The sequence below is a fragment of the Lathamus discolor genome, chromosome 12 (genome assembly GCF_037157495.1).
Source record: "Lathamus discolor isolate bLatDis1 chromosome 12, bLatDis1.hap1, whole genome shotgun sequence".
In the NCBI taxonomy this organism is placed as follows: Eukaryota; Metazoa; Chordata; class Aves; order Psittaciformes; family Psittacidae; genus Lathamus; species Lathamus discolor.
The window spans coordinates 15,236,442-15,250,303 of NC_088895.1; the positions used below are offsets into that span (position 1 = coordinate 15,236,442).

The 13,862-nt window shown below is 47.2% G+C and overlaps 1 protein-coding gene and 1 long non-coding RNA gene across 2 annotated transcripts; one reads left to right on the forward strand and one right to left on the reverse strand.

The window, feature by feature from the left end:
* Positions 1 to 462: 462 nt before the first annotated feature.
* Positions 463 to 6,303, reverse strand: LOC136021053 (uncharacterized). The gene is made up of 3 exons (XR_010615653.1): positions 6,145 to 6,303; positions 4,278 to 4,439; positions 463 to 1,629 (listed from the first exon to the last, which is right to left on the reverse strand). It is a non-coding gene; the product is annotated as an uncharacterized LOC136021053 (long non-coding RNA).
* Positions 6,304 to 8,691: 2,388 nt separating this feature from the next.
* On the forward strand, positions 8,692 to 13,222 carry LOC136021051 (small ribosomal subunit protein eS4). Its single transcript, XM_065692837.1, has 7 exons — positions 8,692 to 8,893; positions 9,097 to 9,174; positions 9,744 to 9,924; positions 10,372 to 10,469; positions 11,530 to 11,701; positions 12,329 to 12,486; positions 13,059 to 13,222. The coding sequence occupies exons 1-7, from the start codon at positions 8,891 to 8,893 to the stop codon at positions 13,158 to 13,160; spliced, it is 792 nt and encodes a 263-aa protein (XP_065548909.1). The 5' UTR covers positions 8,692 to 8,890; the 3' UTR covers positions 13,161 to 13,222.
* Positions 13,223 to 13,862: the final 640 nt, after the last annotated feature.

The window sequence follows — 13,862 nt, forward strand, 5'->3', positions numbered from 1 at the left end:
TATAAGAAAAGAAGTGGGATACATAAACTGTTTCATAGGCTTTGGTCCTTCGTCCAGTAACTTCTGTATGAAGCGCAAAATCTTATGTTTGGCTTACACACACCTTATATGCAGGTACCCTATCTCTGCTGAGTGATGGGAACCCACCACCGGCTGTGTAGTTTGTTCCAGTGGTGATTTGTTTCTATTATGAAATCCTTGTATTTGATTTATAATCACAGGTTGCATCTTTTGATTTTAATATGTTCTGCAGCTAGTCTCCTGGAAATGATAGACAGACAACTATTCCCTAATAAGAAGACCTAATGTTTTGTGGTATCCTCATCTGAAAAACAAGTACAGAAAACTAATGAGATGTTAGACGACTTTCCGAAAAGAACTATATTTACACAGAGCTTGAGCTTGGAAAAATAAAACCTAAAAATGAGAGGAAAACAAACAAACAAACAAACAAACCCCAACCACAAACAAAAAAACCCCAACCAACCAAAAAATAACCAAACTCCAACCCAAACAAATATAAAAAAAACAAACCACCAAAACAAAACAATACAAAAGACAAAGGCAGATTGCACTTAATACCAAAATAGTCTGTCACAAGCAAACTGTATGTATATGTATTGATAAGATTTTATAATTTTTAGCTTCATTTTATTTCTGATTTTACTAGATTCGCCATTTTGCTTTTGCTGGATGGTTTATTTTTCTTCTTTTGTCTGGTATTTTTTGAAGGCAGGTTGCTGTGGTACTGGCAAGACTTGTAGTGATATTGTAATTAGAAGCACAACAAAATAATTATTAGCAGAGGATTTCCGTGAAAACTTTAATTCTAGGAAGCAAAGCTCAAAAGCAACAATATGTAGCCCCAACAGCTAATTTGTATTTGAAATTTCAAATACAGAAATGGATTTTGCAAAATAAGTGGTGCTCAGTTTTCTTATTTTCATCTCTCTTCCTATCCCGTTTTCACAGTCCTCATACCTTTATTTTAATTTTTCTAGCTTTGGAAAAATAAAAGTTTGTAGCAACTAAAAAACCTCAGTGATCTGCGATATAGAGGTTGAATTTGGTGTGCCACAAAACTGCAGCAAAAGTAGTGGGCACTACAGAGATGTACCCCTGGAAGCTGAGAATCACAGACAGCTGAGCCCTGTGTTCTTGACCAGCATGAAAGAAATAATTTGAAAAAGTGTGTTTTCATAGTTCATGCTGGAATTAAAAATGGGACCACTAATCACAGTGTCTGGGTCTGTGGTCACCCATTTGGGCGCCAAGAAGTTTGGAAGAGCTGTCCATTAAGGTTGTCAGCATTTTTCTGGCATCAAGAAGGCCTTCTGCCCAAAGGCTTGATAAAATGGATGTTGGTTGAAACAGCAGCATATGCTGTGTAAAAAGGAAAACAGAGAAGAAAACTGACCTCAGTCACAACAGATTTTGACAACATTAAGTCCTTTTCTGCCATGTGAGGAAAACTGGCACAGGACTTCAACTGTGTCTAAGTCCAGAGGTGGAAATGTGTTTAGTGGAAAGCAGGTACTAGCTGTCCATGCTATAAAAATACTAGAGGTTTAGGCATAAGTGAGAGTAACTTTGGGCTGTTTTGCCTGTCTTCTCTGGAGAGACTTGGACCTGTAAATAAAACAAACTTCTCAGACAGAGAGTGATATCCAGCAGAATCTCTTACAATGCAAAAGGAGGAACAAGGCTAGGTACGAATGCCATTATTAAGGCAGAGCAGTAAAAAAATTTAAGAACCTGCATATGCAATTTGTATTTTACATTGTGTCAATCAGTAGTCAGTATTATCACTATCCTGCAGCTGTGGACAGTGTTGCCATACTCCAGCTTCCTGAGGCTGATAAAAATCATAATTTTTGGCTCATATTACAAATGAATTACAACCCCAAATATCAAATAGTAAGGAAGGGCTTTGATACAATCAGATCAATAAAATTCTTTCACACCTTGTTGTTCTTTGCCATTTTTCATAAAACATGCTGGAAAACACTGTGTTTTTAGTTTGCTTGTCCATAAAACTGTGACATCTCCATCATTCTGAGTTTAGTTAATCGTTGTGTATCTTCCCATTCCTTCCCTCCAGTCTCTTAGGGTTGGCTTTTTGCCCCCCTTTTCCTAATGTAAGTGGCAGCATCCAGTTTGCTTCTTGAGACTGACTGGCTTCTATCCAGTATGTATGTGGTCGATGGCAGCAATGGAAAAATATTCTTAGCTTTCAGCATGCCAAAATGTTTTGCCACTGACTTTTAAAGATACTTTTACTTTTTAAAGATACTTTACTTTTTAAAGATTTCATTCTTTTCAGACTTTTGTCAGACAATCTATTGTAACTGCGAACTATGAAGCATGCTAAATTATCTGCTAAATTTCTGAATCACTCATATTTTCAACAGTTAACTAAAGTAGTCCATACGTTCTGCCCTATCGTATTAAACAGAAATGTTTTTAAATACTTCTAGTTTGTCCAAAATAGCACCACTACTGAGATTGGCCCCTGTGAATACCATCAGCTGCATATTGATTACCAACAGTAGCTGGTCCAAGAAAATGTGTCATAAACACTCATCTATTTAAAATTAAACAACATTCCCTGTTTAGTATGTGCAAGAATACAGTCTTTTTTTTTTTTTTTTTTTTTTACACTAAAGCTCACAGTCTGCTGCCCACACTCACTGTGGTTCATCTCACAAATATCACCAAATGTGCAGAACTGCATTGGAAGTAAATGAGTGATTGATGCAGGCCTGCAGAGGCTGATGAAATATGTCATCATTGCTGATGTATTGTGCACTTTCCACATTTCTTTGGAAGATGCTCAGAATGGAGAATCTGTTGATATGAGTTATTTGATGAGTACTTTTGGGAACAATTAACTCAGCATTAAAAGTGCTTCAATATGTTATGTGGCCTTGCATCACTCTGGTGGTTTGAAACATTGCCATCTTGAGGACATATGCAGTGTACATAGTATATGAATAAATCAAAGTTGAAACTGTTAGAAAATATTGTGCAGTTTCCTGTGAATCATGGAGACAGCCTAAATCCCAGGCTAATTGATAATAATAGTCAGTTGCCCAAGACCATGTCCTGATGGCTTTTTGAGTATTTTCAGGGAGGGAGACTCTACAGCCTCCTGGGCAACCTGTGAAAAAGTGTTTCCTGATGTTCAGAAGGAACCTCCTGTGTTTCAGTGTGTGCCCATTGCATTCTCAGCCTTTCGTTATACCAGAACCCTAATAATCTCCATGGCCCTTCTTGGGACTCTATCCAGCATGTCTGTGTCTCTCTGGCACTGAGGAATCTGGCACTGGGCACAGTACTGCAGGTGTAGCCTCACCAGTGCTGAGCAGAACAAAAGGGTCACCTCACTTATCCTGCTGGCACTACTTTGCCTAATGCAGCCTGAGATACCGTGAACCTTGTTTGGCTCAAAGGCAAATACTACTGACTCCTGTTCAACTAGGTGCCCACAGGGCCCCCGGGGTCCTTTTTGGCAAAGTTTCTCTTAAGGCACTCATTTAATGATGTGACTTCAGAGGTGACCCCTCAAGTGGCTGTCTAGATGGATATTTGCTTGTTATTTGCAAAGAAAGTTAAAATTTTATTAGTTATGACAGAATTAAGTATAACAAGAAGTGGTTGGGGCTCACAGTAAATGATTGGGGTTGTGCCATCATTTATACTTGAAAAATAGCTCAAATTATGTGGATACTGAAGGATTTCAATAATCTCTAGTCCTCTATGTCTATGCATGTATGCATAGATTATATATGTATATGTATGTATAAAGCTGTTAAAAGAACATTGCATTTACATAAGAAAGTTACATGAAGATAATGTTGTAAATAAGGATTTTTTTTTATAGCCTTTGTATTTTTGTGTTATGAATAATCTTTAGCTAGATACTATGCTTTCTTGTTTTTCTAAGGCTTAGTTTGAAATCTTAGGTTGTCCACACAAGAAGCCTACCAGTTCCTTTCAGCCAGCCCTAGAGAAAAGGAAGCATGTAGCCCTAAACCCTTAGAGAGTGCAGACACATGAAATTAAAAAAACACCAACAAAACAGAAGCCAACACTAAAACCCACCTGTTATTTAGATTTGAATATTAGTCTTTCTAGAAACCAAGGAATCTCGTGTCCAATGTCTTCTCAAGTAAGAGAAGTTACTTTTGTCAAGGGCTATCATCGTATATCCAGACTACCTTGTTTGTGGTAATTATTTTTTAATGCCAGTTTGTAACATTGAAGAGGAACCAGACCTGTTCTCGGGATGCAGCTCAGTGTGTCTCCAGACCATGCCCCTGTCACTTGGCAGATTCCTTCATTTGACCCAGTGAGTTCATAGCCCTCATTGCAGATGAGGTAGTTAGTTCCATTCTGTCTTCCATTGTTTGGATGATCGAGCCAGCCACTAGAGATCACTAGTAAAAGAGACATATCTGGTTAAAGTATTTTGGATTTTGATTAGCAAATCTCCATGACAATAATTCAAATGGCATTTTAGTGGCAACTCATGGAAAGAAAAAGGTTTTTAGGCTAGCTGAAAGACAATACTTGCTGATTTATTTTCTTTTTTTAGAGTGTTTATGGAAGCATGAACCTACAATTGAACAAAGCCTCCTCAAACAGTGTTAACTATTTAGATGCCTGGTAGAAAGAATAGAGCTGTAGTGATGGATGCTTTGTGGGAATGTTGTATCACCTGGCTCTCAGTTCTCTACCAGCAACTTGTGATTCTGATGAGATAGTCTGGTGGAACTTCCACTTGAAGGCTTCTCATTGTCAGGACATCAGAGTCACATAGCAAGACTGTCTCTTTCACCAGAGGATTAGCAGGGTCTTTATAAGGAAAGAACACGGGTAGAGAGGAAACTGTGCTTTTCCTCATAGAATACATTGTTCAGTAAGAACTTAGACACTTTGTGTCTAAGTAAAGAGAGAGGTTCCATTTTCAACAGCCCTTTGGGAGATGGAGAAAGACAGATGCATATGTAACATTGCCTACAGACCTGTAACGCCTTCTGCTGCTTATCTGAGTGCTTAGTTACATAAACACAGACCTGGAAGAGATCTATGAAGCCCTACAGCTTGCCTCCAGCTGGTGATTGTTTTCCTTTTCATATGCCTCATTTAAACTTAGCAGTAAAGTTAGTGTTTGATCAATTACTTAAAATTAGGCCCAAGTAATTATGTAGCTATGATTTCACATAAAGATAGTTTTAGATGCTTTCTGGCAAAATGGTGATAAAGAAGTACCTCAGAGGGAGCTAGCTAAACCAAATGTTACAACCAACACAAATCCTAATCCTTTGTGTCTCTAAATTTATCATGTCTGTGCGGCACTGTTTTTAGTTTTCATTCTGCTAAATCGCAAACGTGCCAAAGTGGGAGCAGTGAGACTTTTCAGTATGATCTGAATCCTGGAGTGCAGCTACACTGTGCTTGATACAGAGATTGGCTGGTAGCCAGTGGGTATTTTGCTTTGTGTTTCTGGCCCATCTCCTAAACCTGATGTCAGGAGGAACACTGACCAATATAATGCTGTAGGCTAGATACAGCAGCCTAATCACTTTCATTAAATGAAAGCAGCCGTTCTTTTACACACAGCCACACACACACTCATTTTTTTTAAAAGGAGAATTATTAAATTGTGATTTAATGACTTTTTTTAATTGCTAGTATGATATTTGATGGAAACATTGCTAATATTCTGGAAAAAGATAGCTGACCCTGGCTATTGCTATACTTCTGTAACACTGTAGTCTGGTGATGCTGTGTTCAGCTGACCATAGTAGATAAAATTCTGAAAGTGTAGGCTGTGAAACAGGAGCTCTGACTCTTGATGGAACAAAGTGCAGAATGCTCCATCATGGTTCTGTCTTCAATCAACTAGGTACCCACTTGAGTAGAGGAGGGTATACTTCTCTTACTCCCTTCTCTTCCCCTAGTACAGGTTGCTTAGCACAGACTTCATTTGCTAGTCTGTAAATCACAAGCTGTTTTGAATTTATAAAGAAAATGTAATAATAAATCAGGGAAATTTCTTACCATTAGCTCCAAACTCAAACAACTTCTGGGGCCTTGCATGAACTGACATGGTGGTTTTATTCTTGAAGGTATACTCACCCTCTGTATTGCCTTTCATTACCCCAAAGAGACTCTGTGTGTGATTCATAAACTTCTCTGGGAGCAGAACTGTCAGGGTCAGAAATCCTTCACTTCCCCTTATTTCCACTCCAGACCCAGAAGAGAATATCACTGTGATGTTCTGATCAGCTGTAGAATGGAGAAAGAGACCTATAACAATGAAAGGAAGAGGGAAAAAATAGCTAATCATCCATAATGAACAGATTGTTGTGCTTTAACCATTTCCAGAAAACTTTACCTCCCTTCAACTCTGGGCTACATTCTGAGAAGGATTTAAGGGGAGGCCACACCTTCATACCTAAAACTGCAGTAAGATGGCTACCAGAGAGTAGCAGCAAAAAAAAGGCCCACAGTTGATGCGAGCAGCAGTGCCTTCTGCCAGTGTCCTACAGCAGAAGCTTTAAAATGACAGATTATTGCATCAGAGAGTGGCTATGAGCTGCAGGCACTGCTCTCAGTGGTTACAGGTTTCCTCTGCTTCTTGACTGTCTTGTCAAGGCCTCACTGTTATGGCATCTTCTTCAAGCCCCATCACTGCCCTTCCATTTTTTTCTGCTTCCCACATCCCTGCTTCTGAATCTCCTTGTCAATGCAGCCTTCCCTCTGCTCTTCATTATATTTTTCAGCCATTTGAGAATACTAATTGCCACCCATAGAAAACTTCCCCTCCTGAATAGGAGACTTATTGTTAAAATTCTAGTCAAGTTTAGAGTATTTGTCAATTAGTCAAATTTATATAAAGATTAATCAAATTATCACACCCCTGGAAGAAAAAAGTCACCTTTTCATAGTCTTTTCAGCATTAGGGAAGTAACATCTGATCAATCAAGAAAGCTCCTGATAGGTGAATGTGGAACTTAGTTACATTTTAGTATATATTTTGTTATATTTAATTTTTCTTGGTAGATTTCATTGCAGATTAGATTAAATTGTGTTAGTAAACTCAAAGCAGAAGGTGAAGGAGCTTTTACTTCCCTTCACCATCCAAGGGATAAGAAGGAAAACCATTACTCTGCAAGTCACTAAAAGAAGGCATGGAAGACATGGGCACCAAAGCTACCTGGAAAACACTTCACTGTTGCTGCTAGGATTGCATGCCATCCGTTCATAACCCTGTTGCATCCCAGAAAGTTCAGGCCAGTACCAGGTGTGGTAAAGGTCGTAATTTATGTTATTGGGACATTCTGGGAGGGGAGGACATGCCACAGTCCAGCTTACTGGCAAAGCAGGTGACCCCCTCTTCCTGAGGGTGCTTCAGTACAGCGAGGCTAACTGCCAGTAATGCTGATGTGAAACAAGAAAGGTTGCAGGTTCTGATGTGCTCCCTGCTACATCTCTGCCGCCGCGCCCGGCGTCGTCGACTGGACCCGGTGGACGAGGAAGTGCTCGGTTGGCTGATGCTGGAGCTTGGCCTTGACGGATTGGAGGAGCTGCCGGAGCTATGGCTCGGCCACCACGTGTTCGACTTCCCCGCGGACCTCCCGGCGCGCTGCTGAGGCTGGAGGGCGGCGGGGGCTGCGGCGTCACCCTATCCTGGACCCGCAGCCCAGTGCTGGCGCAGCGAGGACCCCGGCTGCCGCACGGGGCCGGGCGGGGGACGCAGGGACCCCCTCGGAGCCGAGGGGACGGTGGGAGGTGTCTGCCCTCGGGGCTGGAGGAGAGGTGGGGCGGCGCTGCCCCTCCCCATCTCGGAGCCACCTCGCTGGGCCGGGCAGGTGGAGGGCTCAGGCTGCTGTCCAGTAAAATCTGAAAGGACCTTTGTTTCCCCGGCTGTGCGCCTTTCTCTCTGCAGCTCAGCGCTGGGGCTGGACGACAAGAGGGGACCCTGTGGAAAGCCGCCCGGGGTGTGAGGAGGGTCTGGCCGCCGCACCTCCCATGCCTCCTCCAGGCTTCACGGTTGCGCTGGATTTGCCACCTGCGCTGTGTCCCCACTGTATGACCCCCGAGGATGGGAACTCTGTCCCGCCTGCCCCTTGCTGCGGGAGCGATGCTGCGGAGACCCGCCGGGGGCCGCTGGATACGGGGCCGGTCCGCTCTCCTGTCTGTGCGGACGCGGTAGGCTGGCGGTGCCCCGGAGACCCAGAGGGGACACGCCAGCCTCCCCGGGGAGCCCAGCTGGGAACCGCTGGCTCCGAGCTGCCTTCGAGAGCGGGTGCTGAGGCCTACAGTCGAATTCGGGAGTGTCGCAGGGGGTCCAGCTGCACCCAGGGAGGGGACGTGGGGACCCAGGGAGAGCAGTGGCTCGGCACTCGCGTTCCGCCCCCCTCCCGGGGCAGCCGGGGTACCTGCAGATTCCGAGCCTCCCCCGCCCCGGAGGGGGGGATGTGCCACCCTCGCACGCTGTGCTAAACCGCAAGGCCACAACGTCACCCTCTGCATAACACCCTCCTCGCCGTGCCCCACGGGCACAGCCACAGCCACCCGCTGCCCGGAGCGGGGTGCCGCCGTCGAAGCCGCTTGCAGCGGAGAAGGGACGGAGAAAACTCCACATCACTGTCGGGGCTACCTGTGACCCTGCTTCACCTCCCGTGGGCAGCTCCTCAGCAGGACACCGAGGGGAGCGCAGGGGCGGCCCCGAGCCGGGGGACCACGCCCCCCGTCTGTCCCGGCACCCAGCAGCACTAGACCTCCGGGCCGGCAGGGGACGCACTGCGGTGCTGCTGCTGCGCCCGTGCATATTAGTAGCAGATCGGAAGTGGTAGTCCTTTTCCGGCGGAGCGCAGCCATGGTGAGGGCGCGGGGAGGCTGCTCCTTGTCTCCATCCATTGCCATCCGCCCCCGCCGCGGGCTGCTCCGGCCTCCGCCGCGTCGAGGGGCGTGGGAGGGAGCCCGATACGAGGGCCGGGGTGGGGGCGGGAGCTCGGGGGGCCGGAGAAGGGCAGCTGGGGTGGCCGAGTCTGGTAGCGGCCTATAACGCGTCCCGTCCTGTAGGCTCGCGGCCCTAAGAAGCACCTGAAGCGTGTGGCTGCGCCCAAGCACTGGATGCTGGACAAGCTGACGGGTGTCTTCGTGAGTGCGGGTCGGAGTTGGGACCGGGCCGGGTGGGGCCCGGGTCGCCCTCGGCATCGGTCTTTACCGCTCTGTGCGGGGCCGGACTCTTTCAGGGTTTCACCAGGGATATGCTCAAGCGCGGTGTTTGGAGAGTGGCGGTTTGCTGGGCAGTTCGGGAGCTCAGGGGGGACGGGGGTGCTTGCTGTTAGGAGCTTTGCAAACAGCTTTTGTGTTTGTCCCTTTTTCTCCCTTTTGTGTTTCTCCCTTTATGGGGAAGTGGTGGAGTTGGCTGCTCTCTTTTTAACCTGCAGATTGTTTCGGTTCTACTTCACTGGGGTGGGTTAGTAGATGGTTGTACTGTGTTGGGGCAGTGTTTTCTAACATTGGCCAGACCTGGGGGGAAAGGTGCTGTGGATACCAAGGAAAGACGCCTGCAGCCTATCAGTGCTTGTTTGGCAGTTATGCATCAAGCGCCTGTCCACAGATGCTGCTGCAAGAGCTGTCAGAACAGTAATATTCTTCCTCATGGGAGCAGTTGATGTTGCGGATGTGCTTGAGCAGCCAGCAGAAAGCTTCTGTTTGTGCAGGCACCCCGTCCATCGACAGGCCCTCACAAGCTGAGGGAGTGCCTTCCACTCATCATCTTCCTGCGGAACAGGCTGAAATATGCTCTGACGGGAGACGAGGTCAAGAAGATCTGCATGCAGAGGTTCATCAAAATAGATGGCAAAGTCCGCACAGACATCACCTACCCTGCTGGCTTCATGGGTGAGCAGGAAGGGCCAGGGGAAGTACCTCAGGCAGCTCTGCTGCACTGGTGAGGGATGTTTTGTTTGGCTGGCACAATATGGGGGGAAGGATGCATTCCTGATTGAATCGAAGAAAAGGTAAGTATAAGCAGTTGTTATTTATTTTGGGGTTGTGCACTGCAATTAATACTAACGTTTGATATCTGTGGCCTGTAATTGCCTGCTTGCATACGTGTAAATCGCTGTTCAGACTCTAGCCTTCGGCGGTTTTTGCTTATTTGCACTGTATTACATGAAAAGATATGGGACTCTGGTCAAAAGGAGATGGCAACCTCATTCACACCTGAAGCTTTGTTCAGCAGCTGCTGGTTGGTTTTAACCATGAGCTTAGTGCTGAGTTACAATGTATTGGAAGTCATATTGTAGCTAGTAACAACTGTTATTTTATGTTGTTCTCTGAAATCAGATGTCATCAGCATTGAGAAGACAGGTGAGCATTTTCGCTTGGTGTATGATACCAAGGGCCGGTTTGCTGTTCACCGCATCACAGCTGAAGAGGCCAAGGTGAGGGGCTTCAGCTTGGCATAAATGTTGGCCTAGTTGGGTTTGACTGGGATGGGGTTTCCTTTTTGGCATGTCCTGAATGGGAGGTGTTGGGTCTTTTCTCTGAGAGCTGAGTACGTATGCCACCCTTGGGAAAACGAGGGCCTTCAGGGTTAGAGTATGAAACCTTTGGCAGGGGGAAATATTTTGGTGACATGAAAACAACTTCCAGGTGACTGCAGGTGCATTGTCTGGTGCTTAAAATAGTATCTGTTGGTATGGGCTAGGTTACTTTCATAAGGAGCTTTGGGGTGGCAGTGGCTCTGGTGTGGTGGGCCTTAGCATAGGACTCTGCAAGCTAAGTGTGATCTGAAACATGATAACTGCCTGTGGTGCAAAAGCCTTGAACTCCTTCCCAGGTCTGTTATAGAAGTGTTTGGAAAACTGCCTTTTGTCCCTCAGTGTTGGGGGGCAATTCTCACACGTATTTTGTCAACCCAAGTGTGTTGATGTGCCTGAACTGCAGGTCTGTGCTCCTCTGCACATGTTCTCCCTGAGGGCAGGCTGTGTAAGCAGAGTGATCTGGGGGAAGAGCTGGCTGTGGGGACTCTAGCCACCCCCCTTTCCTCCCCATGATAATGTTTTTACCTCTGGCTACTGCTTTCTGTTGACGCTTGAGTGCCACTGTGGCTGTGAAGGAATCAGAGTGAAAGGCAGGAGGGAAGCAGAGGTGCTCTGGAGGAGGGACAAAGATATCTCTTTGATCCTGAAAGAAGGCAGCCTCTGCCTTTGCTGCATGACCACAGGCTTCAGGGCAACCTGGGGGAACTGCTCTGATGGAGGCTTTCCGGGGGAATTGAAGCCATAGCCTTTGGTAAGACTGAGGAGGAGGCATTCCTTGACAGGGCTGGAGCATGAGGCACTTCCGTTGCAAGGCTTCTGTTGCAAACCTTGGAGCACCCACGTATTTTGCTTTGGGTCTGAGGCCTGCTGTGGCTGGCAACGTTCTGAGGGGCAGGAGTCCCCTAGTCCATGGTTCTGCTTGTCACCCTAATTGAGCAGTGTTGGATTTTGTTTGCAGTACAAGCTGTGTAAGGTGAGGAAAATATTTGTGGGCACCAAAGGAATTCCTCATCTGGTCACTCACGATGCCCGCACCATCCGCTATCCAGACCCCCTCATCAAAGTGAATGATACGGTCCAGATTGACCTGGAGACAGGCAAGATCACAGATTTCATCAAGTTTGACACAGGTAGGTCTTGCATCTCATGTAAAATGCTGTATTTTTCCCCACTCTGGAGAGCAGTGTGGAAGTTCAATATAAATGCCAGGCATCTTCACACTAAAGTAGAAAGGCAGTTGTGGCAGCCTTGGGAAAGGGGTGGTTTCCCTGGAGCATCTCCACCTGGAAGAGAGATTCCTCCTGTGTGCTGGCAGTGAGAATTACTTGGCGTAGGGGCTTTTAGTGATCCCAAGAGAAAGCAGGCACCAGGTAGAAGCAGCAAGCTGGTGGAGAAGTTGCTTCAGCCTGGCTATCATGGGGCTGTGAATGGAAATCTCTCGGAAGCTGTAGGGAGATTCCTACTGTGGGAGGTTTCATTTGCGGAGCCATGAGTGGTGCCAGGACAAGTGGTATGGGAACGCTTCCTTGGTGCTGATGCAGCCTAGAAGGTGGTGGGGAATATTTGGTATGGGTATCAAGGCCAGATTGCTGTCTGGCTTCTCAAGTGCTGCCAGGATTCCTATGGGATGTGGGTGTCACCAGGTGCTCTGATGGCCACTCTGTCCCTGTCCTTTTCCAGCACTGCTCCTCAAAGAGCCCAAGTGGAAGGGCATTGCCACAGCACCTGGTACCAGCTCTTGGTTTTGTTCACCCCAGGTAACCTCTGTATGGTGACCGGTGGTGCCAATTTGGGCCGTATTGGGGTGATCACCAACCGGGAGAGACACCCTGGGTCGTTTGATGTGGTTCACGTGAAGGACGCCAATGGCAACAGCTTTGCCACCAGACTATCTAACATCTTCGTTATTGGCAAAGTAAGCCTGCTATGGACACAAGGCGGGTGGGTTCTCTTCTGTTGTTGGGGGCTGCTGGCTGAAGCAGAGAGGCCTTGGGGTCTTCTGTAGGCATGTGCCTTCCCATACTGTGATGCTCCCTTTGGTTCTGCCTGCTCTTGGAAGGGGAAGCATCTGTAAATGCAGGAATGGGGACATTTACAAGAAGCAGCTCTCTGGGTTTTTAAACTTTGTGAGAGTTGGGAGCTGAGCAGTGCTCAGATCATCATGTGACCTGGGCAGCCCCTCCAGTTGAGGGTGCCCTCTGCCCCTAGTGCCTCTGCTGTCTTGCCATCCCTGTACAGGTTGGAAGGGGATGGTGGCTCTGTTTTTGCTGAAGTGCATTCTTCATGGATGTGAGTGAAAGTGGCTGATGTAGGCCCATACACCTTTGGCATCTTCCTGAAGAGGCTTCTGCTGGGCCAGTACCAGAGCCATGTGTATGTGGCCCAGCATGGGCAGAGGCTTCTGCTGCTTTTTCCCCTTGGAGGGAGAGCTCTGTTGTCCCTGTCCTAGTGTCTTGAGGTGAGCTGGCTTCTTTTACTTTCCTGTAGGGCAACAAGCCATGGATCTCCCTGCCCCGTGGAAAGGGCATCCGCCTGACCATTGCTGAAGAGAGAGACAAGAGACTGGCAGCCAAACAGAGCAGCAGCTGAACCTCCGGTTGGGGCTGGCAGTGGTCCTTTCACTATATGAATTAAAGTGTTTACCAACTGGCTGTGTGACTGGTGAGGGAGCATCGCAGGGCTTGCAGGAGCTGTGCTGTGCCAGTGTGGAGCTACGCTCTTGCTCTATAAAATGGCCTGGAAGACTTGTGGCAATCAGAGCAACTGCCATAGCTCTTTTCCATAAAGGCAAGGAGGAGCCGTGGGAGAACCTCCAGGGTGATCTGTCCCTCGGAAGGTGTTAGCACGAACACTCATGGATGTCATTCCCAGGGGACAGTGGTGCCAGGCAGGCTTGAAGCCTTCTGGGGTTGTCCTCAGCTGTGGGACTGAGGAGTGGGAGTGCTCTGTGACCAGCACCAGGGCTGTCTGGTGCTGTGGCTGGGTGGTTGGACTCCAAGGCTGGTGGCACTTTGCAGTCTCTGCTGGGTTGGTGGCTGCCTGCTGTGGAGGTTCCTCACAGGCTGCTCTTCAGTGTCTTTCCTCCAGAGGTGGAGTTTGCAAGGGATCATCACTGTGATGGCCAGACAGGACCAGTGCCCAGGCTGCCAGTGGAATACTTGGAGGCTTGACAGTTTGTAGGAGGGACTTGGTTGGGGCAGACAAATTAGCAGCCGGGGTCCCTGAGAAATTCTCCAAAGTCAAGCACTAAGCACGGCTCAGGTATGGGTTGTGGGTAGGGCTAGTGTGAAA